The sequence below is a fragment of the Acomys russatus genome, chromosome 2 (assembly GCF_903995435.1).
Source record: "Acomys russatus chromosome 2, mAcoRus1.1, whole genome shotgun sequence".
Taxonomy (NCBI): Eukaryota; Metazoa; Chordata; class Mammalia; order Rodentia; family Muridae; genus Acomys; species Acomys russatus.
This window is the reverse complement of record NC_067138.1, coordinates 67,154,506-67,180,080: the sequence shown is the minus strand read 5'-3', so window position 1 is coordinate 67,180,080 and position 25,575 is coordinate 67,154,506. Positions and strand designations below refer to the sequence as shown.

Here is a 25,575-nt window from a genome sequence, read left to right as displayed (position 1 = left end):
AATCCTGTTGATTATCACCTATTTTTAGCAGTTGGAGCTGGGACCTCCTGTTTCCCTTTTCTGTGTCGTAGAGGAAGGCCACCCAGGGGCCCACTCTGCAGATCCATCCGCACTTGGGATCGACTCAGAGCAGAGGTTGAGAGTGAGTTCACCTAACCTAGCAATGCTTTCTTCAGAGAGCCAGGGCCTCTGGCCTGAGCCTCCAGGCCTTTGTGCTACCGGGTCATGGTAGCTGCTATTGACCGAGTTCCCACTCTGAGCCAGCATTAAATTAAAGGCTTGCATGACTTCTGCTCAGCATTTGTCATCCATCAGTGAAGCCGGCCACAAAGCAGACCCATTTTATAGAGGGAACATATGGAGGACTCAGAGAATTTGGAAACTTTGTAAAGAAAGGACAAAGTCAGGATCTAAAATTTGATCTTACTCCAAAGTCCAGTACTCTTCATCGGACTACATGGGTATTTGCTCTTCACACAGTAAATACGCAAATGTGCATGCACACACACACTGCATACTCACACCACATATTCACACCCCCTACAAACCCCCATACACACCCCACACATATACCACACACACACACACACACACCACACATACCCCACCACCACATACTCATACCTCCTACAAACTCCCATACACACACCACACACCCCACCACACACATATACCATACACACACACACACACACCACACCACACACGCACACCTCCTACAGCCCTGTATACCCACACCACACACATACACACCCCTCCCCCCCACACACACACAATGGAAAGAGACCATTTGCCAAACTTGACTTAGGGCATACCAAGGTCAAGCTCTTTGTTTGCAGACATGAGCTAGACGGTGTCCCTGCCTGGTGCATTCTGGTCAGGTAGACAGATACACATTTCCCATAGTGTGGTCAGTTCTCACAGAGGAGATAGTAGCTGAATGTCAGGGGGAAAAAAAGAAAGAGTAGGAATGGACATTGATTGTCAACAGAATAAGAGAGGCATGTCCAGGCAGAGGGACGGCAGAGATTTAAAACAGGACTCTTAACAAGAGTCTGCACGGGAGGCACTTCTCTTCTGAGGAGCAGGTGTTGTACAGAACTTGTGTAGCCCTGGAGTCCCCCTCACTTTGGCCCCTTCCCAGCATGAGATTCAGAAAAGACAATTTTTGCTTTTCCTTCAAGTCAGGCCATGTTTTGTTTTTGCGGTTCTTTAAGGCTTTGACTCTGGCAGGTGAGAGTCAGCTCTGTGCAGTCGCCGTGGCTGCTGGAGATACTGCAGTGCCCCTGGCTTCCTGCTGTCCATGTCTCAGAAGGTCATGACCTGCATCTGTGCCAACGTTGGCGTGCCTCACGCCACTTCAGATGTGACTGTGAGAAAAAAGGGCAGGGCTGGCTGTAGCCCAGGGGTAAAGAACTTGCCCAACGTGTGCAAGGCTCTGGGTTTGAGCTCTGACATTTACAAAAGAAGAAGAAGAAGAAAGACGTAAATGGTCATGTTTAAATGTGATCTCTGGGTACCTGTGTAACTATTGTAGAAAATGAGACAGACCCTCTTCTTTCTAGTCATTGAAATGGGTTGATCCCACAGACATCACATGGTAAGAAAGACGGAGAAGGGGCAAGGGAGAGACTTACTGATGGCCACATACATACCAGAAGGTTGCAAAGCAGGAAGGGAGCTCTGATCTTCTGCCTCCACTGATGGTAGAACAGAGGCGTGTCATACGGACGGAGGGAGCACATCAGGCTTCCAGTAGCCGTGCCTCAGCAGCAGCAACAGCAGCAGCAGCAGCAGCAGCGGGAGATGGGCACACATGTGACCCGCACTTAATGCAAAGCTGCTGTGGGGAGACTTGGGCTGATCCCCAAGGAAACCTCGTTATTGCTGTGTGTTTTATGGGCTCCACTCTTGGTGAAGAGTAAGGGTGACCCTCTAGGTCGAGATGGTGCTTGTCACCAGTCTGGGCTGTGATGGGCGATAACACTAACAGCAGTGAGTTTGAGTCTCCTCACAGCCTTTTTAGTCCCCTATCTATCCCCAGTCCCGAATCAGATGATGGGTAGGACAGTGCATCCCAAGTGGTCGTTCCCTCCTTCATCCTGTGGATATGATTTCCTCTTCAGATCCCTTCCTGCTCTAATATCAGAGCAAACTACATACTCCTTATAAGCCAAAGAACGTTCTAGGTAGTGGAGCACCAGTCCTGTTGCTTAGCCTTCATGGTAAGGGCTCTAGGAGTAGGGATTTTAGAACATCTTTAACCGCTGGGCTTCACTCGGATCGTTAACTTTTACAGCCGCCCTATGCCGGCCGTATTTCCAGATCTGCTGCTCTTGTAGAGCAGATGGGTTCTGCCAGCATCCCGTCCCACATCTTGATTTATGGAAAGGGCTTTGCCACATGGACTGGGATGACAGATTCAGACAAGAAATCACCTCGCTAACACCCACTAGAGAGCTGAGTTCAGTGTCTTGCCACTCGAACTAAAAACTGCATCCGTCTGCCTGCGGTGACTGGTTTCATGGTCTGTGGAGGAGCTTAGAGGCTGTCTGCCTTGCTTGCACCGATGGGTGCTCTGCTTTATTTAGCTGAGATACAGGTGAACGTGCTAGGCAGGTCTTGCGGATGCTGGATGCGGCTCTCAAAGCTGCACACGACATTACAAGTTTCTAAATGCCAGGTCTTCCGTTGCCGTGGTAGTCAAGTCGCAGGGAGGGGGGATTCTTGTGATCAGCGCCTGCTAAGCCTTTGCAGCTGTGAAGAAAGCCAGGCCATCTTGAGCTGGTTGGGCAGAAGATAAGCTTTATCATCTGTCTCAGGATCATAAATAGGTTTCATGTTGCCTCTGATGGAGCCACCACCCCTTGCTCTGAAAAACCTCCCATGAGTCCAGGAGCTTCAGAATACTGATGTCACGGTCTTTGTCTTGGCAAGGCTTGCTTTAAACGCAAAGGATAAAGCCCTCGTGAAGATAGTTAAAGGAAGCACTATTAGCAGGGTGGCTCCAGGGCGGAGCTGGCTGCTGCCCATAGGAGCATCTGGCAACCATCTGCCCATACGTTAGCCGCAGCTGTGGACATTTGGCCATCTCACCTCTTGGGTTGGCCCATAAACCCTGGAATTGCTTGAGATTTTATAGAGCTCACAGAGAGCTGTGGACATTTCAAGGTCCGCAGGGCATCTTCCTGTAGAGGAGGATGTGGAAGACTAAGCTGTAAATACGGAATGGCACACTAGGCGCATCTGCGAAACTGATGGTTTCAGATGTGGCTGGCGGGCTTCGTATGGCCCCCAGGTACCAGCTCCCCTCTTCAGTTCTTCCAGCATTGTAATTGCAGTCGGAGTCGAAACTCAGGCCGAGGACACCACACAAGTTAGACTTGGATGGAGATGAGGGTTTAACAGTGGAAGGAGAGGGAAGGTGGGCTTGAACTTGATCTGCACAGAATAACGCTAAGGAGACCTGAGAGAGAAAAGAAAGGGATGGGTTTCTTTAAGCTGTGAGTGTCTGGAGCTGCTGAGACTAGAAGGCTGGCTGCAGGAGAACTCCCTGTGCCTGGGAATGGTGGGTTCATTTAAGTACAGGTTTGCTCAGGGACGTTAGCATGATACTTGGCAAGAGCATAAATTTGCTTCTGTCCTCTGTTTCTATTCTTCCCAGAATAAGATTGCTTTTGTTTTGGTTTTGGTTTTGGTTTTGGTTTTTTTCAGCATGACTACAGGTAATGGTGAGGTCTTTTCTTGTTCTGCAAATTCCTAACCAAAACTGCCTAGCTCGGAGCTGAGGATGTACACGGGTGTTAGCATGGTTGCCTAAGATGCAGGAAGCTCTCTGGGTTGGATGGATGTACCGCATCTCACAATCTGGGCGTGGCCGTGCATTTTTGCATTCCCAGCACTTAGGAGCTGGGAGTAAGATGATCCGAAGTTCATGCTCATCCCAAGCCACGTGGAGAGTTTGAGGCTAGCCTGGGGTATATGAAATCTTGTCTCAAAAACCAAAATAACATGCCTAGTAAGCAAACAATGAATAAATCCAAAAAGGACAACCCACCCAACACTAAATAATAATCTCATTAAAATAAAAGGCTATTTACAGAAGTAAAAGAAGACAGCATTCACATCCCTACCATCCCTAGCCATCTTGTGTCCTGTACCCCCCATCTACCCCCCCCCCGCCATCCCCGCCACACACAAACAAAATCTCCTACAAATCTTTCTGGACATATATTGCTAGAAAAACAATAATTTCCTATAAACAGGATCCCACTGATTCCTTTCTACCTTAACGTTGTGCTGTGAGTCTCTTGTCACATCAGTAAATACTGGCCTACATCCCTTTAAAATAGTATTGCATTATACAGATGAGCCATTTTTGAGTCTGCCTTTGTCGAGGGACATTTAGGTCATTGCCAATTCAAAGCTTTCAACAATGAGATGTAGCAACCCAGCCGAGTGCCTTTGAGATGGGCGATGATCTGCTTTTGTTACTCAGCCTAGGCAGTGTGGAGATGACAGAGGCCCGCGTCCCCCTCTCCTTAGCACTTTGTGCACGCTTATTGTATTCTAATTCATCTGTTACGTGCTTTTTTTGTGTGTTTCCACCACCACCCCCTCCTCCCACATAGTCCTCTCAGGCTTTGTGGTTAGGTGTGGAGTACACGGTGCTCACTCAGCCCCACCCTCTCTCATTAGTAACACGTGCACAGTGTAGATTGTGACTGCAAGCCCCGAGTAGTCAGCAGAATCGGCCTCTTGTTCACAGTAGCTGGAGAGAAACCTACTTTCCTTGCCTCATTCCAATTCTTTTTATAACGTTCCCCGTGTGCATTGAGTTAGTTATAGTGATGGTGAACATGTCTAACCACCCCCCTTTAAAAAAAAAAAACAGTTCACATTTTGAGCTTGGGGAGATGGCTCAGCAGTTAAGAGCACTGGCTGCCTTTCCAGAGGACTACAGTCCTCAGCACCAGGTGTTCACAACCATCTGTAACCTCAGTTCCTGGAGAAATCCGACGTCCTCTTCAGCACACGCATGGTGCACAGACTTACATGCAAGCAGAACACCCATAAATATAAAACACAATTTTCTGAAAGTCATACTTACTATTTTTTAATCCAGTAAGAATCTGCTGAGTACCACACCTGGAACCTCTCACAGAGAGCACAGGAGCTCTAGATTGTTTAGTCTAAGAGTCTCACAGTGCCGACAGCCCCTGATTCACGATAGCCCAACTTTATGATCAAAAGCGATAAGCATCCAGTAGAGAACAGACTTCAGATTCTGATTTTTTTTTTTAAATTTTCGCCTCTTCTGGGCTGTTGATTCTTAGTGCTTTTCTGCCTTGAAATCCCAGGCACAACCATGCAATCACAGGCGTAAATAAATAACACTCCGTGGGTCAGCTGTGTAGCTAAGGATGATACGCAGGCCAGAGGGATTAAATGCATCTTTAAATCACATTGTTTTCTGCTTAGGATGGATTTATTGGGACGTCATAGCTCTATGGTGTTCTCATATGTAGCCTTCTATAGGAGTTAGGCTACTGAGCATGTCAACAGTTCTGACATGAATGTTTATGTAAGGGGGAAGGCTTTGTTACCTCCTTAGGTAGGCAGATAAAACTGAAGTAGGTTTTGTTTTCTGTTTGCTTGGTTTTGTAAATATGGGGAGCAGTTGAAATGCTCTCACTGGCCACAGGTCTATCAGTGGTGGGAGCGTGGGAGTATAGAAGAGTGAAGGGGGCCAGGTTCTATTTCCCTGGTTTCAGAGTTGAGGGCGTCAGAAGCACAGGCTGGTGTGTAATCAAAGCTTAGCATGGGAGTTTATACTCTTTGCTAGATTAGTTGAGACCTGGAATTGCTGGGAAATATCAATTACAACGTCAGCAACTCAGAAAGGGAGTTTACAGATAACATTTTTAGGGATCTTAAAGGCTTTCTCTCCTCTTTTTAAAAAAAGCTTAGGGAAACTTTGGCTGTAAGAAAACACACTTACGAGTCCAGGATGACCAAGGCTACACAGAGAAACCCTGTCTCGAAAAACCAAAAAGAAAAAAGAAAAAGAAAAAGAAAACACACTTACATGCACAAGCAAATTATTTATTCAGTTTTCCTTTTCTGTTTACATGTGTGGTGTGTATGTATATGTATGTGTGCTTGCATGTATGTGGGCATACATATGGAAGGTTGATAGTGCTTTGCCACCTCATTCATTGGGGCAGGGTCTCTCAATCAAACCCAGAGCTTACCGATACTGCTAATTTCATCACTCTGAGAATCCTCTCTTTGCCTTCCTAAACTAGAATTACAGGCAGCCACTACACCTACCTGGATTTTACATAGGTTCTGGGGATCACTAAAGCAAGTGCTTTAAAATGTTTTTTATGTTTTATTTTTATTTTATGTGTATGGGTGTTTTGCCTAAGTATGTATGCCATGCACCATGTGAGTACAATGCCCAAAGAGGTCAGAAGAAAGAGTTGGATCCCCTGGAAATGAAATTACAGATAGTTGTGAACCACCATATAGGTGCTGGGAATGGAACCTGGGTCCTCAGGAAGAGCAGCCAGTGTTCTTACTGTTGAGCCATCTCTCCAGACCCACTGCAGCAAGCACTGACCACTTACTGAGCAATCTCCTCTACTTGAGCAAAGACTTAAAAAAAAAAAAGGTATATTTACTTTAGTTTTATATGTAGAAGTGTTTGCCTGCATGTATGTGTGCCCACCACATGCAGTATGTGCCTGGTGCCTAAGAGGCCGGAAGAGCGACTCTGATCTCCCTCCCCCAGAGGATGGTGGTGTAGAGGCCCCGTGTGGGTGTTGAGAACTGACCCTGGGTTCTGAGCAAGAGCAGCCAGTGTTCTTAGCTGCTGAGCCACCTCCCCAGCCCAAGCAAAGAATTTTCAAGACGATACCTAGCAATTTGCAGGTCTCAGTGACTGTCTCAGGTCTTTGTGAATGGACTCACCCAGATTTATAAGGTGAGGGGAACTCTAGGGATTCGAACTTGGTTCCTAATGAAGCATTTTCTTTCTTTCAGCACTGGCTGGATCATTCGAAACCCATAAAGAAGCAGATGAAAGGTAAGGCATAGACTTAGGCATAGTCTACTCATGTCTTCTTTAAAATTGAATGAGTATTTTGGGTAGACACTAAAACCCACCTTTGCTCTCACTTCAAATCACACGCCCCTGCAAATGAGAACTGACTAATGTACTGTTCAGAGACTGTCACCTCCTTTACTCACTGCCAAGAAAGTTCCAAAGCACATCAGAACGGAGGGCAGGGGTAGGAGGCTCCAGCTCACTCCTTGTAGGCGTGGTAGCTGTGTTTTCCTAAAGCCGTTTATGCTTAGGTCATTTGGAAATTATACCTCTTAAGAATACCTTAAGATATCTCTCCTGGGTTTTTACGAGGCAGAACACTTGGCTGTTTATGCACCACTTGCCTCCAGCCCACTTTGTAGTTTGTAAAACATGGGTGCCAGTTTGGAGTAATCCCATCAGACGTAAAACTGAAAAGCTGCAGTTCTTCGTAACCCACCCAATCAAGGTTTTTCTGCCAGAGTGACGACGTCCCCAGCTAAGCTACCCTGGTCATCCTACAGGTTTGGTTGCATTTTTTAGGAACTCCGAATGGAGCCGTGGGCTCACGTCATTGTGGTGTGTTTTCTTTGGTCTGACGGCAGACACGTGTCTCTATCTTTCTGTCTCCGAATGTTTAGTTGGACCTGCCTATGCTTTGCACTTTCGAGTCAAATATTATTCTTCAGAACCAAATAACCTTCGAGAGGAATTTACAAGGTAGGAGGAATTGGCACAGAGGGTTCTGTCCAGTAGCCCCACCTCAGCCAGTATGGGGGGATCGCCTCAGTCAGGGGCTTGGTTCCTTTTTAGCCCTCTGTCTTTCTAAACAAAAGCTACCAACACTTTTCCCAGGCTCCTCTACCCTGTTTTAAAACAAAAACAACACACTAGTGTGGTTAATTTGGTTTTTTTCTTTTTCCTCCATATAAATCAAATTAGATGGATTTTCTCAGACCTTGGGAAAATTGTGGGCTCATTTACGGTATTTTGTCTTTGTTTCCATTACCAGAAACAAAAGCAGATATTGGAAGAAAGTTCTTAGGAATTAACCTCCACCCCACCCCCGGGTCCTCCCTTTTTTTGAGGTGTTGCAAAATCTTGTAATTTTTTTCCAATTGAAAGGAGCCTCTCAATGGCATAAACAGCTCTGTCAGCTTCTTCTTCTTTTTTTTAAAAAATTTTTTATTATTAATTTATTCTTGTTACATCTCAATGGTTATCCCATCCCTTGTGTCCTCCCATTCTTCCCTCCCTCCCCTTTTCCCCTTATTCCCCTCCCCTATGACTGTTCCTGAGGGGGATTACCTCCCCCTGTATATGCTCATAGGGTATCAAGTCTCTTCTCGGTAACCTGCTCTGTCAGCTTCTTATAGCTCTTATCCCTGCCGAATAGTGCAAGCTGTGAGTCTGTGTTTTTCTCTTGAACTTCAGAATCAGTATAGAAAAGAAAGGGAGAGTGTGAGCAGGGTGGAGCCTCCCTTCTGTCTGAGTTCTTGGTCTCCCCGGAGTGTCCTTGTCATCGTTTGTGTGTGTGATGCGTTGTGAGAGTGACTTGTACATGGATGAGTGGTCTACCTTGATGGTCAGCAAGTTGGAGAGGACCACCTAAGTGATGTTTGAAAGTTAGCCCTGGTGCCCGTGATAACTTCTTCTGTTGGGTTTCTCTATGCGAATCTGAACTTTTGGTCACATGGACACCATGTTCTAGTTGGTGTGAATATGCATGTCAGTGTCCTAAATGTCAGAATGGTAAGTTCAGTTATAGTTAAGGACCTACTGAGAAGCAGAACCTTCTGGAATGCGGTAGAACCTTCAGCCTCTCTGCCCACTTTGATTTCTGGGTCATCCAAAGTCTCCTGTAGCTGGTCTATAGAAAAAGACTTGCCCATATGGCTTCCAAGGTTTAATTTGTCAAGCAACTTCAGTATTTCTTTCTTTCTTTCTTTTTTTAAGATTTATTTATTTATTATTATATATACAGTGTTCTGTCTGCATGTACACCCGCAGGCCAGAAGGGGGTGTTACAGATGGTTGTGAACCACCATGTGGTTGCTGGGAATTGAACTCAGGACCTTTGGAAGAGCAGGCGCGCTCTTAACCACTGAGCCATCTCTCCAGCCCCGCAACTTCAGTATTTCTTTTAAGAGGTCTTTATGAAACATGTCCCTCGCTGTCACTAGGGCCAGTCATTTTTAAGGCAGATGTGTGAATCAAAAACAAACAGGTTCCTGGGGACCACTCTTGGGTGTAGGGTTCTTACTCTGTAGGCCTACAGTAGAGTGTGGGAGGCTTTGGCTGCTACAAAGTGGTTTTGGTGCCCACATCTTCCTGGAAATAAAAGACTTTTTACTTAAGACCAAGACATTTATTTTTTTTAACTTGATAAACCCTGCTTCTGTTTTTTTGTTTTTGTTTTTGTTTTTTTGCTACTTTTCTCCTTGTTTCTTATTATCCCTGTAATTATCTATAATGTAATTTTAGGATTTTTCATGTGTGCGTGCGTGCATGTGTGTGTGTGTGTTGCCTGTTTGTTTTAAGGACAGTCAGCAGTTAAGCTACACCAGGAAGAAAAGCCTCAAATGGTTTCTAATAGATTCTGTAGTCAGCTGCAGACTTTTTGAGAAAGTTCTGGGAACTGCTGGCCAGGTTCCAGCTCAGTGGTTCCGCCCAGCTCATTTTCTTGGATGCATTGCATGCCTGTGCGGAGTTCTGCATGCCTGTTGGGCTAGTCTCTCCAGCACCAGCACCATTCTGCAAATCACATCAGACCGCTTGGTGTTCCATCCCTGCGCCATACTACAAGTATCTCGCAACCCCCCCCTTCCCCACATGCATTCCCCCCCCCATGCATTCCCCCCTCCCCACATGCATTCCCCCCCCCAAGACCTGGGGTGCCTCTCCATGGGTTCTGAAGGAGGCTCCCTCCCTCCTCTTTTGCGTTGGGCTCCCTTTTGACAGAGCAGAAGGCCAGGGGGCAGGAGTGTGAGGGTGGCTGGGGGTTGGGAAAGGAAAGGTTCCCCTCTGTTGACTCTTATATGTGTTTGTCAGGTACCTGTTTGTTTTACAACTCAGGCATGACATTCTTTCTGGAAAGTAAGTATGCTTTTGTTCTAACTCTTAACCCAGCATAGCGCATGGTATACCTTAGCAACTCACTGGTTTAATTCTTTTACCCTCGTCCCTTTTACCGGACTCAAAATAGTGCACCAGGTCTTGTCAAGTGAGTCAGATACTTGCACCGCTGTCATTTTTTTGCCCTGTTTGAAAATGATTTCTATACGGCTTGGAGCGTTTCCAAGAGCATTGAGTATCTCGAGTGATGTGTATTTGGGAACTGCCTTCTCCCTGTCACATCAGTGCCCCATTCATCCCGGCTTCTGTTGTAGTTGCAAGTAGCGCACATTGACAACATGTATACACGCACAAGTATCAGTGCAGTTTAAAAAGTCTTGCTCGTCACCTGCACACTAAAGAATGTATAGAGGTCCTTGTGTGACCCTGCGGGAAAGAGCTGTGGACATCTCCGCTCTGTCCTCTAAACTAGGCATTGGGTCTCTGGTGATTATTAAGCATAAAACGTGAGTTTGAAGGACAGTAAATAGAGAAAAGAGGCCAAGCCTAACATCCTGAGTTTGATCCCCGGGACGGGACCTGAAAGTTGCCCTCTGACCTCCATACATGCACTGTGGCATGTACATTCCCCCAACGCCAACACACATACACACACAATCTATCAAGAAATAAATGTAAGGAAGGTATTTAAAAATTAGCTTTTATTGCCGGGCAGTGGTGGTGCACACCTTTAATCCCAGCACTCGGGAGGCAGAGGCAGGTGGATCGCTGTGAGTTCAAGGCCAGCCTGGTCTACAAAGTGAGTCCAAGATAGCCAAGGCTACACAGAGAGACCCTGTCTCAAAAAAAAAAAAAAAAAAAATTAGCTTTTATAATTTTCCAGCAAGAGTTACTGAATATTTTCTGTTACATTTAAAGCAAAACAAACAAAACACTGAGGCCATATTAAGACTAAGAAGTAGTGCCTTCTTATAACAAAACCAAATATAAATCCGTTATATAAATAAATTTGAATTAAAATGTAAATTTCTGTGTTCGCAAACTCTTAATAGGAAATGCACTCTAAAACTTTCAGGGGCGGATAGGCAGTGGAACAAGTAGACTGTACAGTGTATACATTGGCCTCACTCAGCCATGCAATACAGTTTTTTGGTTGGTGTATGTGTGTAGTTTTAGCTCTGTCCATTCGGTGCTTGTCGCACTAGCTCGTAGCTCTAGAACTTAACCATCAGTTTGTAAGAACACTGATGGCAGTGCTTCACGCGTGTCTAGGGCTTTGCAGTTTGTCTCCCCGCCCACCCAACTTGAGATCATCTAACCAAAACAGTGTTCTGAGCCCAGCACTGCCTCCAGTCAGCGGGAAGACGCTGGGCGGGATGCTGAAGGCTCACTTTCTCATCTGGAGAAAGAGCACTGGGTCGGGGCACTGGCTTCCCCTGTCCCAAGTGTTTTCAGACCACACGCCAGCTCAGCCATGCAATACGAGTGAGAAGGCGTTGAGCACTCTGAAGTGGTCTGCCAGGGGCCACCATTGCTCTTTCCCTGACTAACTCTGGGATTTGAAATACGAGTGAAATCACCGTATCTGCAGTAATACTCCTCTGTGGTGCTGCCTCGGTTGGACCTGTTAGAGTACTGAGCACAGCTAGCCGTCCTGGAAGTGGTCTCTACAGTGTTTTCTCTTCCCCCATGACTTTGTTTTAAGGAAGGTTGGGAGGCAGCTGGGAAAGACCAGTGGACTGTATCACGAGAAGCAAATAACAAGACTAAGAATTTCGTTCTGTTTTCTAAACATTCTGAGCCTTTCCCAACTCAGTAGAAGTGCCTGTGTGGCTGATAGACTGTGTGCTTGGGTCGATATGTTGAGAACTGCCCTAGGGAATCTAGTGCGTGTTAGTTTGTGTTCTTTAACATAGATACCAAAAAATACAAAACACTAGTGTCAGAAGCCTTATGTGGAACTGCTGCCTTTTAGAAGATGTTTTTACTGACATTTGTCATGTGGTTCTAAGTGTAGAAAGTGTAGAACTTCCGGTTTAGTGTTAATTTTTTCTTTCTTTTCTTTTCTTTTTCCCCTTCAAGACTGAAGTGCCCCTATGAAACGGCTGTGGAACTAGCTGCTCTCTGTCTGCAAGGTACCTTCCTCCTTAGTGACAATTAGCATCTTAAAGTTAGTTACTGCTTTCATCTGAGTGAGAATCTCTTGTCTGCCAGGCCCAGTGCCCTGCTTTCCCCCAGGATGTAAAGGGATATGTTGTGATCTCAGTCCCCAGGAGCTTGCCCTGGTGAGGAAAGCACACAGAGTATATGGCAAGTTTTCTAGCAACAGAGATACACAGGAGGCTTGGGAGAGAGAGGACCACTGGGGGTGGGGGGGGGGGGGGAGAAGGGGAGAGGAAGAGAAGTGGAGTCGCAGCTCTTGTTTGGTATGCACAAGGCCCTGGGGTGCCATCCCCCCCATTCAAGTTTTGGGGGATGAGGGTTTGTATAATAAGGGGCTGATAGAGGTACAAGTTGGTTGAGTTTACTCCCCAGACGCGGTAGTATACACCAATAATCCCAGCACCTGAGAGGCTGTGGTGGGAGTGTTAGGATTAACCAACCATGAGTTGGCCCACAACAGATATGATATGGAGAGATTTATTTGAGGGAAGGAAAGGGAGAGGAGTTAAGGTCTGAGTAGAGTGATGGGAGAGGGAGAGAGGTCGGTTAAGGGCTGTTACCATAACAGAGATAGTAAGAAACTGGGCGGCCCGGGCTGGTGTGCACATATTGCCTGCAGCCACAGCAGCCAGGAGCTGGATGCCGTGATGAGCCTTAATGTGAGGAAGGAGTTGGGGATGACTCAGGCTGCTGCCAGGGGTAGGTGGTGGCACTGGTGAGTGAGTAGAGGAAAAGGAGGCTCCTGTGGAGTAAGTGGCCTGTGAGGGCCTTGGCCAAGAGGTGCTGAAGTCACGACCAAGCAGGTGGGAACTGGATGGCAGGAGGTGCACCTGCAGGACTGTCCACATCTGCGGGAGGGGCTGGTGAACCGTCATTTAAAATGTACAAGAAATACTTGTTTAAGTCTCCAGAACTAGCTAAGGGAACAGGATTTCATTAATATGTGCTTATCAGTGCTTCATTGGATTATTCACTCATAGTATTTGTGAATACCATGAAAATATAGGGCTTTTACTGTTGTGTTTTTCTCCTCCTCACACCCCGCACCCCCCCCCCCCCCCCCGTTTCAGTTTTTGTTTCTTTGTTTTTGACACAGGATTTCTCTGTGTAGCCCTGGCTGTCCTGGACTCGATTTGTAGACCAGGCTGGCCTTGAACTTACAGAAATCCGCCTGCCTCTGCATCCCAAAGTGCTGGGATTACAGGCGTGCACCACTGCACCCAGCTTGTTATATTTTTGATATTACATTTTTTTTTAACATTTGTGTGTGCATGCGTGTGTGTGTGTGTGTGTGTGTGTGTGTGTGTGTGTGTGTGTGTGTGTGTGTGTGTAAGACTGTGTGTGTGGAGGGGGCAGGCCATCTTCGGGGAGTGGTTTCTCTGCTTTCATGTGTGGGTTCTGGGCATCCAGCTCAGGTCGCAGGCTTCTCGGCCAGTGCCTTGACTTGCCGAGCCATCTCACTAGCTCCCGTTTTAGTAATTTAAGAAAAGCTGATCTGAGAAGTAGTATCACAAGGTCAGATCACACTGATGACAGACTCAGGCTGGGACAGGGCAGCACAGCACAGCAGTTAGGCAGCTCAAAAAAAGGACATGGCATCCCAGCCCGCCACCCCTCAGTACCCACAGCTTCTAGTAATGAATTCAGATTATTATGTTTTTTTTTTTTTTTTTTTAAGAATACAGGATTTTTTGTATGTAGTTTCTTAGAATTTTTATTACATTTTAATTTTAGTGTGTTTGTACGTGTGCAGAAATCAGAGGACAAGTTCCAGGAATCAGTTCTCGTCTTCTATTATGGGGGTCATGGGGCTCGAACTCAAGTCTTCAGGCTTGGTGGCGAGTGCCTTTACCTGCTGAGGCATCTCACTAGCCCTGCTTACTATTTTTAGTGACTGTATACTGTCACATCTATACATGTAAAGATGCTCTGGATACCTGGTCCTTAGTCACCTCTTAACAGATGCTCAGTAAGTGCAGAATGTATAGAGCTTAGAGAGACCCCCCTCCCCCAGCGCAGTTTGAAAGCCCTGGTGGTAATGCTCACAGCAGTGCTTTCTAAAGCCAACTGTGCCAAATACAGAGCTACGTGCTTACTACTATCCATGTAGTCTGATGTTGCAGGCCTCCTGGCAAGTGCCGTAGTGTAGGCGGAGTGGGGACATAGCAGCCGCTCCTAGCTCCTTGTGTTGGTCAGATGCAGATCTTACCAGCGTAGACAGTAGCCTTCATCTGCACTGGTTCCTGAGCTGCAAGATGCCTAGTTAGGCTTGGCAGCCCCAAAGGATCTGTCAGGGTGGTATTAATGAAAGGAAAGCACCCAAGCCCCGTGTCAGGCCTGTGGCCATTAATCATTGCAGACGTTTCCTCTTGAGGCTACTGGCACAGTGTTTCAAGCTTGTCCTGTTGTCCTGAGTGATTTGAGGAGGACACACATCTCTGCCCTTACTGGTCCAGCTGTAGCGAGACTGTAAGCAGCGTAGACGAGAGTAAAATCAGCCACCTAGGAGCCTTTCTCGGAGAAGCTACCCCGACTGCAGTATAATTTGAGGCATGGCCATTATGGCAGGTGTAAATAAGCCCTCGGAAGACTGAGGGGCCCACACAGGGAAGCCCTTATCATGTTGTCATTCCTCCCCACGCTCTCACCTGCCTTCCTCTGTAGCCCAGCCAGGAGCCTCGCTCTGTGATCACTAGCTTCGCTCGGTCGGTGTGAATAAAATGAAGGGCAGCGTTTCTTCTGGCGGTTGAGCCTTGAAGGCATGTCTTAGTGCTGTTCCTGAATTAGTGAGCTGAGATACTGTGTTGGGATACAGATGCTAGCCCCCCTGGAGTGGAGACACTGTGGCCTTCCATGGAGGACGAGCTCTACGGGGAATACATTTGCGGTAGATCGGAAAATTAATCCAAGCGGAAGGGTAAAAGGAAAAGGCAAAGAGGAGTGTGAGGCCGGCTGTTGCATGGCAGTGTTCTAGTTTTGTTTGTGTAACAACTCCCATGTCTCAGGTAGAGATCAGAGACCTGGAACAGCTCGGTCATCTGCCTGGGGACACAGATAGCTGCGGCAGAGCCGGAGTACAGTCTCCCACGCACCTGAGCTTGCACCTTTGCCTTCCACGGCCTTTATGAAGACAGAGCCTGGCTGCAGAGCTGGGAGGTTCTGGGAGTGCCCACTTCTTTCAGTATGTTCCTGGAAGGCAGAGTGGTGGCCAGGGTGCTACTCAGGCCTGCCTTAGTACAGCAAAGGCTGGAAGGGACACCACCCTCTTTCTCACTGGTGTCTTTGGCACACTTAATCCAGTGTGGAACACCGCTAGACACAGGGTCCTGTCGAGTCGTGTTTGCCTGTGGGTAGATGGGGTACCACAGCAATCTCTCTCTAGACTGTACAAAGCTCAGGGCTTGCCAGGACCTCACTCCACAGTGACCAGGTGGACTCAAGTCAGTGGTGGTCTCTAGCCTGGGGAAGCCAGTCCCACCCCCTTTCTGGCTATACATTATCTATAGAACAGAATTTCATGTGTGTCCCCTTGCCCAGGGTGTAAAAGGCTGCTGCATGCCCTGACCCAGGCTCCTCTCTGCCTTGGTGTCAGAGATGTCAAGGGTGGCATTCAAGTGGAAAAGTATTTGTCAGGGCCCCCTCTCTCTGCCAGACGTTATCTTGTGGCAGCATAGTCTCTTTGGATTTGGTTTCATTGCTTCCTGTGCATGAGTAAGAACTGTTTTGCTCAGTGTTAGGAGACTGGGTCTCACTTTGTCTTGCTCCGACCCTTGACCATGACAGCCCCCTACCATATCCTATGGCATCGCTGGGCTTTCAGGATGTGACACAACACACTTGGTCACCCAGACATTTTATCCATTCTGTAAGTCAGGTGGAGTTCCTCCCCTGAAAGTTGGGCCTCAGAAGCCACATGCTGGCCACACATGGCCCAATGAGGGTTATATGAAGGTATAAGGTATGTAGTGAGTTGCTGCTGACCTTGCAGGTGCCTAAGCATGTGTGGCTCGGTCCACTGGCAGATTTGGTGTCAGAGACATCAGGGTCCAGGTTTTCTCCCGTTCCCAGGCTAGCTATGCCAGCATCACGTTGATGGGCTGGGGAGGGAGCCCAGTTGGTAGATAGAGTGCTTGCCTAGCATGTATGGAGTCTTGAGTTTCATCCCCAGGACCACATAGTCAGGCATGGTGCTGCTCTCAAGAGGTAAAGGTAGGAGGATGAGAAGTTGAAGGTCCCCCCAGCTGTGTTCACTTCTGGACCTGGGGCCCCGTGATGTTGTGTTTCAGTGAGCCCACCCTTGATTCTTTTGCATTCCAAGTTCAAAAACAAGTGTTATGGATCATTGCCTTTCCAAGGAAAGTGTACCAGTCCTCAAGGATCTGGTGGAATGGCAGGCAGTGACACTAGGGGGGATGGGCGTGCAAGTCTGCGTGGTGATCCAGCCCCTAAGTGGCATCTACACTTGCTAGCCTGAAGCCCACACTTGACTGTAATCAGGTTATAGAGGAAACTGGGGGATTCTCTTTTATGCTGAGGTCTGAAGGGGTGGGGTGAATGTTCACATTCATACCCCAAAGGGCTGGGGCCACCGTGTCTTTGCCTTTGTGCCCTCGGTTTTGCTGCTTGTCAGGAGCAAGAACCATGCAGGGCACGTTGGGCTTTTGCCTGTCAGGTTCCTGTTGCGTTCCCTCTCGTGCCCAACCCTCTCTCTTCTCTGTTCTTGCCGCAGTCGCTTCTGCAGCATGCTCACCCTCCCTCACTGCTCCTTTATTCCTCACTCGGTTTCTGCATGCACCAAATTCTTGATCCATCCTCCCCGAGTCCTGCAAACACTAAAGTGCTGCTCTGACCTATGCTTAACGAGAGCCCTGTGCAGAAGATGTTCCCCGGGCAGATCCTCACTGCCTGCAATCACCTTTTATTGCAGATTTCCACTTTCTGGGGAAATGTGAGCTAGGCCTCCCTAGGTGGGAGAAGCAGTGAGGAGAAAGACAGTAATGACTAGGATGATGGTGTCCTTCTCTGTGGCGGGGGGGGGGGGGTACTAGAACAACTCCCAGCAACTCTGAGGGGACCTCATAATGAGGGGGCTCTACATCAGGGGTGCCTGTGCTTTCTGATCAGAAAGAAGGCCTTTGGACTCAGTTGCAGCCATAACCCAATGTATTCAATGTCTCCTGTTTTCCTCCCTTTTATGAACTGCACAGCGGAGCTGGGGGAGTGTGAGCTCCCGGAACACACGCCAGAGCTTGTGTCTGAGTTTCGGTTCATCCCAAATCAGACAGAAGCCATGGAATTCGATATCTTCCAGAGATGGAAAGAGTACAGGTACCTCAGTGCACCTCTCTCGTGGTCTGCACTGCCTATTTATTTCGTGCTCTGTGTTCGTCAGACCCTTCTGACCAACTGTTGCATGACCTTCTGAGGCACAGCGTGCCCTTTGTCTCACAGAGAGTTGCTCAGTTAGTGACCAGAAAGCCGTGGCTCCAGGTTGTCACTTCTCTCCTGTTCTTCACACCTGTTTCCCAAAGGCCTGTGTGTCACCTCTCTTCTGAGAAATGTATATAAAGGGTCAAGCCATGCTGGCTTTTGGTCTCTGAAACACACAGATCCTGGCCGGTTTGATTGTTGCTTACTAGTAACACTCCAGGTGTGGATAATGAGGAGATGCTGCACTTACAAGGTCCTGTCTTTCCTGAACAGAACCTTCTAGAGTAGTGGCTCTCAGCCTTCCTAGTGCAGTTCCTTTAATACAGTTCCTCATGTTGTGATGACCCCCAACCACAGGATTATTGTTGTTTGCTATTTTATAACTGTGATTTTGCTACTGTTATGAATCATGAGGTAAATATCTGTGCTTTCTGATGGCCTTAGGTTGACCCCTGTGACCCCAAAGGGGTCGCGACCCATAGGTTAAGAACCGCCGTTCTAGAGCAAGCCTTGTAGAACACAGGCAGAGCATCACCAACTCCCAAATCCTCAATCCAAAATGTGAAACTTTTGAATACAAACCCGGTGATACATTTGAAAAGTCCACACCTGGTTCATGGGGCAGGCATGAAATCTAATCATAGGAACAATTTTTAAATATGTATGAAGTCACCTTCAGGACCCCCCCAGTTTTATGTATTGGGTGAATGTGGCATAAATGACTTTGTGCTCAGAGTTGGGTCTCACCCCTCAGAGTAGCTCATTGTCTTAACACTAGTATTTGAAAATCTGAAGAAAAAAAAAAATACCACAGACACTTTTGGCCTGTCATACCCCGGCGCCGTCACTGTCGAGAGACCCTCTAGAGCACGGTGGGCCCTCCACGCCCTGCGCTTGTGTGAGTCCCAGTTTACATATGTCTTGTTGGTTTTCTAAGGGGAAAGAGCCCTGCCCAGGCGGAACTCTCCTATCTGAACAAAGCGAAGTGGCTGGAAATGTACGGGGTGGACATGCACGTTGTCAGGGTAAGAACTCTGTCTGTGTCATTTCATCTTGCTGTTTCTGAAAAATGCCAACAAAGTGAATTTTGGTGAGGAAATTGTTTTTACATTCTTCTCTGTGACGACCTGTTAGAACCCTCTACCGACTGTCACTTCGTTTGTTTGTAGGGAAGAGATGGCTGTGAATATTCTCTTGGACTGACCCCGACAGGCATATTAATCTTTGAAGGAGCTAACAAAATAGGCTTATTCTTTTGGTAATTTAGTTTTGTCTAATATTAAAAATGTCTTTTCCTATTTTGTGTTGGAAAGTCTATGTGATGGATGATTTTGAGGGGTATTTGCAACACCCAGATTTGCTTTAAAAAACAAACAAACAAACAAACAAACAATCACACCATCCTATTGTCATTGTGGGTGTGTGGCCGATGCACTGAACTAGATAATCATATTTAAATGAATGAATGATGATTTTTCTTTTCTTCACCAATCTAAGCTTTTATAAGTAGAAAGGAAGCTATTTGTTGTGTAGACATTTTGGCTGTAGACTGCCTTTTTAAAAATGTTTTCTCTCTGACCAGGCCTAAGATCACCAAAATGGACTTTAAAAAGAGCAAGCTGACCCTTGTAGTGGTGGAGGATGATGACCAGGTAGGCCTTGCTCCCCAGTGTCCGCCTTGTCGCCGCTCACCTGCACCCCTGGGATGCGCGCCCCACGAGGACTTTTGCTTTCTCCCTTAGGGGCGAGAGCAGGAGCACACCTTCGTGTTCAGGCTGGACAGCGCACGCACGTGCAAGCACCTGTGGAAGTGTGCTGTGGAGCACCACGCCTTCTTCCGCCTTCGCACACCCAGCAACAGCAAGTCCGCCAGGTCGGATTTCATCCGCCTGGGCTCCCGCTTCCGGTTCAGGTCGGCAATTGCGTTACGATACGCACCACATGTTTCGGAGAACGACAACTTCTTTTTGTGTGTGTGTGAATGTAGTGTCAGATTTGTCTCCATCCGTTTTGGTTGTGTGCCCCACCCCCACTTCCGTGTTCAGGTCTGCCTTTTAGTCCACTCACAACCTCTTTTGGCTTTAATCACTGCGGATAAAATGGGACTGACTTGGGGGGTGGTGCTGGGGGTGAGGATCCTGTGTCTGAAGTGCTTTGTGCTAGGCGTGTTTGAGATGTTGGCATTTTTCTCAGTTTGGAACTGTTTGTATATTTGATACTCAGTTTTACAATGATTTGAGCCCAGGGCCCTTAATGTTTAGATTTATGGGTGAAGTGTGTTCAACGTGTAATAACCAAATTGCCAGGACTTGGCCTTTGGCTACGGTTGTGCTGTGCAGTGTGGTGGTCACTAGTTAATGTGATGCTTCGGAAAAGAACGCCTGTTTAATCCATTGAAAACTATAGCCCTTGGTCTCAAGCAGCTACATTGCCAGTGTTCAGTGGCCACATGAGGGAGGGACAGCCTATGAGTAGGGCAGACGCAGCGCATAGCGTCATTGTAGGAAGAAGTTCTGTTGGACTGTGCTGCACTAGAACCGCTCATGACCCACCCTTAGTCCTAGAGGCAGCCTTACTGAGGCAGAGCAAACCACACTAGGCTCAAACTCTCACAAGCGAGTAAGTGGTAGAGCAGAGAGGAGCAGCAGCTGGCCTGCTTTTTCTTTTGTGATTTCCCCACCACTCCTCTCTCCTCCTTCTCCTAGGCTGGTCTAGAACTTGTGATCCTCCTGTCTCTGCCTCCCATCTGGATTATATGTGTGTCCCACACACCTGGCCTTGGTGCTGCTAGTTCTTTGTGTACGTATGTGTGTATGGTGTTGTTTGCACATATTCCAGCGGCCACACACACACACACACGCACGCACGCACGCACGCACGCGCACGCACGCCATGTGTGCGTGTTCTTGTAGAGACCTGAGGATGACGTACGTGTCTTCCTCAGTTGTTCTCCATCTTAGTTTTTGAGCCAGGGTCTCCTCCTGAATCTGGAGCTCAGTGACAGAGCTAGGCTGGGAACCTCCAAAGATAGGCTCGTCTCCACCTCCCCAGTGCCAGGATTACAGATGGCGGAACAACACCCTGCCGTTCACACTGTGCTAGGGATCTGAACACAGATCGTCATGCTGTGTCAGTCCTTTGCTGGGTGAGCCATCGCCCCCTCTCTTGTTCTTAAAGTTCTCATATTCCTGTTTCCTTTTACATGCCAGTGTCAAGAAATGTGGTAATGATTAAGGATGAGGGCTGTGTGTGTCTGAGTCCGTGTATGTGTGTATCTATGTCTGAGTCCATGTGTGTGCGTGCGTGTGTGTGTCTGTGTGTGTGAGTCTCTGTGTGTGTGTGTGTCTGAGTCTCTGTGTGTCTGTGTCTGTGTGTCTGAGTCTGTGTGTGTGTGTGTATGTGTGTGTGTCTGTGTGTGTTAGAATCTGAAGCTTACTCTCACACATTTTTGCTTTTGCGTTGTTTAAGACAAGTGCATGAAAATTTCTGGGGCATCTGTAAAAAATGAAAATATCTAGCCTTTATAACAGAGTCTGTGAGTGTGCACATGTGTGTCAGCCCTTGAAATGTGCACTTTAATTTTTAAAATTTTACTTATTTATGTGTCTGAGTGTTTTGTCTACACATATGTTTGTGCACGTGTTTGTGCTTGGTGTCTGGAGGGACCAGAGAGCGTGTCAGATGTCCTAAAACTAGAGTTAAATGACTGAGCTGCTCTGTCGTTGCTGGGAATTGAACCTGGGCCCTCTGGGGGAGCAGCCAGTGTTCTTACCCACTGAGCCATCTCTCCAGCCTGGAGTGTACATTTTAAACACACTTCCTGAGTCTGAGAGTCTCAGTTACATGATAGAAAACCTTCACTTGGTTCCGTAACCTCAGCCCACACATGGTGTGTTCCTGAACTCTGTTTAAAATGCCAGAAGCGTTGCTCGCTTCAGACTTATCTGCAGTGCAAGGAAATGGCTCTGTGTTTCTGTTTAAAGAATGGTTTCTGTTTGAATATATATATTTTTTAAATGCTCCAAGGAAGGGAAAAAGAAGACCAAGTCCTTGAGGAAAAAGAATCGCCTCAGACGGCCATTGGCGGATGGAAATGTCAGCAGGGCAGAGGCTCGCAGAGCTGCTGCAGTCTGCCCATAGCCATGCGGATTTGGAGTGGGTGGGGAGGGCAGTTGAGGAGATTGCCAAAGTAAGCAGGCTTTTCCCTACCAGGGGAAATGTTCCAGTTGGCTCAGACCTAGTGACCTTTGTTCCTCAAGGAGATGTAAAAATGGAAGGGAAGCTTAGAGGTGAGGCTGTCCCTTGGAGGCATCTGGAGCAGGTAGCATTTGGCTGTTTCTGTCTGAGAAACCTGCATCCAAAAGCAACTGGATCGGAGCAGTAATGGGTGTGTGAGCAAAGCACAGCTCCCTCCTGGAAGCTGCAGCTGCCTGCACAGTGGTCGAATCTGGAAAGCAAGCCTTTATGAAGTCAGAAACATTGCCATTGGCAAATAGCAAGGGAAGCCAAGGTTCAGTTTAGGGACTTCTCTACAAAAGTTTAGGAGAAGGTGTTAAGTGCTCAGAGTCTGTAGGGTGTTTCATCAATGTTTTCTTCATCTAATGATCCAAGGACTGAGAACCACTGGGTTTGAGCAACCAAGGGGCTGGTACTTAAATTGCAGGTTTTATCCTTTGGTAGAAAAAGATTCTTTCCCCTGTGCCTGGCTTGGCAGAGGAGACTGTATTTCCAAATAGAAGCTTTAAACTTAGCATGTCTTTACCAGGCGAGTTCATGCTAAGTTGAAATGCACACTGGAGCTCTTGAAAAAAAAAAGTCACTTGCAATAGCTGTGGTATGCTGAGAGCTGTTATTGGCGTTAATATGCCATCAAATATTTCCTTCCCAGTGGGCGGACAGAATATCAAGCTACACATGGCTCCAGACTGCGAAGAACCAGCACCTTTGAGAGGAAGCCTAGCAAACGTTACCCGTCCCGGAGACATTCCACATTCAAAGGTTGTACAGTGCTCCTTCCTTGCTGACATTTTGCAGTAGGGCTTGGTGGGTCAGTTAGCTAGGAGGCGCCTACTGCCATTACCCGCTGGTGTTGGAAAGCTGTTGGGAATGTCACATGTCGTCGTTAATCTTTCTCCCACTCTGCCCTCTTCTTGGCTGTCTTCCTTTGAGTGTGCCTCTCTGCTTATTTTATGCTTGGGTCCTCAACAGTGCCACCTTTTCCCATAGAAGGTCCTTCACCCATTGTCTCCACTGCCTTGCCATTTCTGGTGGGGACACTGGGCACATGCTAATCAGAATTGTGACTACAGGAGAATGACTACAGAAGCTGCAGGGACAGGGTTGACGGCCCCCACAGTCGGTCCAGACATGCTCATCCCTGAATGTAGGTGCAGCCTGGGCCACTACTCTCCCCTTGTTCAAAACTCTCCGCGCCTTCCATCCCTTACTGAGGTGGCTCCCACCGGTGTGGCGCCTGATACCAGGATATGCCAGGCAGCAGATGAGCACGTCCAGACTTCAATTCTATTTAAACTGGGTTTCATAATCTTAGCTCGCAGCTCTGCATAGCTCATTTCTCTACGCGGATTGCTTCTCCCTCCGGTACACTCCGCTTAGCACGAAGTTGTTTGTCCTTTTTTACAACACAGTCGTCACACACGGCCTCTGCACACTCCCTGTGCTTTTTAGGGCTGCTCTGTACATTTTTCTTGCATAACTTGGGATTTAATGGGCCTCTGTGGAACCCTGCTTATATACCTGTGCCTGTGAGAAGCTTCAACCTTTGTCTCCCTGTTCCCTTCTGTTATGAGCGCAGTAGCATGATAGTCAACAGGTCTTAAATCATTCTCAGCTGCTTTAGTGTAAAGGCAAAAACAAACAAACAAACCCAGAGCCCAGAAAAATGTGGCGTAACTTTAAGAGATGCCAGGGATTGGGAACATGTTCAAAGAGAGGGTGGTGACTACAGGCAGCATCCGGCCAGCAACAAGGCCTGAGAACTTATGGAAAGCCGTTGCCTCCATTAGTAGAACCACACTTGGGTGGGGGGCGTGCTGTCCATCAACTCACAGGTGCCCAGAAGCACATCAGTCCAGGGAACAACTTTCTAAAGAAGAAAACAACAAAAAACTCTTTTGATACAGTTGTAAGCACCCAGTGCCCACAAGTGTAAGCTAGCATATGAGGAGGAAGCAAGCGTCCAGTGTAGCTGCCCTAGAAGTGGAGCAGATGGCAGGACCCTGCTGAATAGCTCTTGGCTGTTTGAGACCCATGGCTCTGAGATCTCTTCTTAACCTCCTTTCTGGCTTCCTCTAGATTCTTCTTCTCCATTTATTTTACTGACATGGTTTCTAGCTGGAGGCCTAGCATCTTGTGGGTAAAGCTTTGAGTGATCTCCCCTGTTTTGTATAATAAACCTATAGTGTCAACACTTGGGAGGTATAGGTGGGCAGATCAGAAGTTCAAAGTCATCCTCAGCTACATAGTATTTGAAGCCAACCTGAGCAACATAAAACTCTACCCCCATCAAAAGAAAAAGGACAGGGGGGAGTTGGGATACAGCTCCATAGCATCAAGTCTGTGGGTTCAATTCCCAGCGTCGCTCACAGAGATAGGAAAAATATTAATTGAGGTATAGTTGAATAAACATGAGCCCCATCGTGCAGGCTCTGCCTCTGCCCCATCAAAATTGCCTCTGACTTCTTCCATAGATGCCTGCTGAGAGTTCACCCTTGATTGTGTTATACTGCTTTTCCGTCTCCATCTAGAACTCTGTTCTCCTCCAGAGCGAGGAGTGACCTGTGGTTGCCTCCGGATGTGTCTGCATACCAGTGCACCCAGCCCCTGGAGCCTGCTCTGAGAGTTGCCTGTGTGCAGAATCAGAGGGAGGGCTATGCAAGTCCTCAGGGAGGAAGTAGCTAGAGGCCAGGGCAGCCTGGCTTGAGATGAGGCATGCTTAGACAGAGAGGTCTCTGTCCAGTTATTCTCTGTGCGTTGTTTACGTGGCCAATGTTTTGAAGTTCTGTGTAACTTTCCATCCTTCCTTTACAGCAAGCAACCCAGTGATTGCTGCTCAGCTCTGGTAAGTAACCCCAGACTCCCCAAACAGCTCTCCCCTCTAATTACCCAGTTTGTTTGCAATGTCGACTTTTCCCCTAATACAATTAAAAGCAAGTGACTCACCTGATAAGTTTTCTTTTCCTTTTTCTGCTGCCCTGGCCATACCATCCTTTCAGCTTTCAATAAGCACACAACAAAATGTTCCAAGACTTTCTTCTTGCAAAACAGCTGCTTTGTTTGAATAGCCTAGCGGCTTTGTTTGTTGTCACTGTGCTAAGGTGGCATGCACGCAACACGTGTAGCAATCATTTGGCAGGCAAGGGCAGGGACTGAAGGCCACGCTACTGCGCAAACGTTCCACGGCAACAGGTGCCGATTGTTTCTGTTTTAGGAGACATTAAACACCGCCGGGGGGGGGGGGGGGGGGGTAGGGCTGGTAAGATGGCTCAATGGGTAAAGTGCCTGCTGTGCTAGCCTTGAGACTGACATTAAATCCCTGAAATCCACGTAAAGGTGGAAAGAGAGAAGTGACTCCACAGAGCTGACCCTCCACACATGCACCATGCCACACACACACACATCACACACACAGACATACAACCATAATAAAAAGCAATAAACAAGCCTCCTCCAGAGTTTCTGTAGAAAAATAATGTGTCACAAGACTGAAAATATCCAATATGGGACTTTGCAAATGTAGCAACACGGAAGCAGCTGTAAGCAATATGCAAACACCATGAGCATGGCTGTGATTTAAT

General features: G+C 47.5%; 1 protein-coding gene across 4 annotated transcripts in view; it reads left to right on the top strand.

The window, feature by feature from the left end:
• Positions 1-25,575, top strand: part of Epb41l4b (erythrocyte membrane protein band 4.1 like 4B) — a 149,332-nt gene that overhangs the window by 44,232 nt on the left and 79,525 nt on the right. For all 4 annotated transcript variants that reach the window (XM_051162278.1, XM_051162264.1, XM_051162272.1 and 1 more), the window contains exons 3-13: positions 7,048-7,090; positions 7,732-7,810; positions 10,142-10,186; positions 12,248-12,300; positions 17,536-17,656; positions 18,696-18,783; positions 18,928-19,016; positions 19,341-19,410; positions 19,501-19,670; positions 22,647-22,756; positions 24,809-24,839. In XM_051162278.1, coding sequence (XP_051018235.1) covers positions 7,048-7,090; positions 7,732-7,810; positions 10,142-10,186; positions 12,248-12,300; positions 17,536-17,656; positions 18,696-18,783; positions 18,928-19,016; positions 19,341-19,410; positions 19,501-19,670; positions 22,647-22,756; positions 24,809-24,839 — 899 coding nt within the window. The remainder of the gene's footprint in view (positions 1-7,047; positions 7,091-7,731; positions 7,811-10,141; positions 10,187-12,247; positions 12,301-17,535; positions 17,657-18,695; positions 18,784-18,927; positions 19,017-19,340; positions 19,411-19,500; positions 19,671-22,646; positions 22,757-24,808; positions 24,840-25,575) is intronic.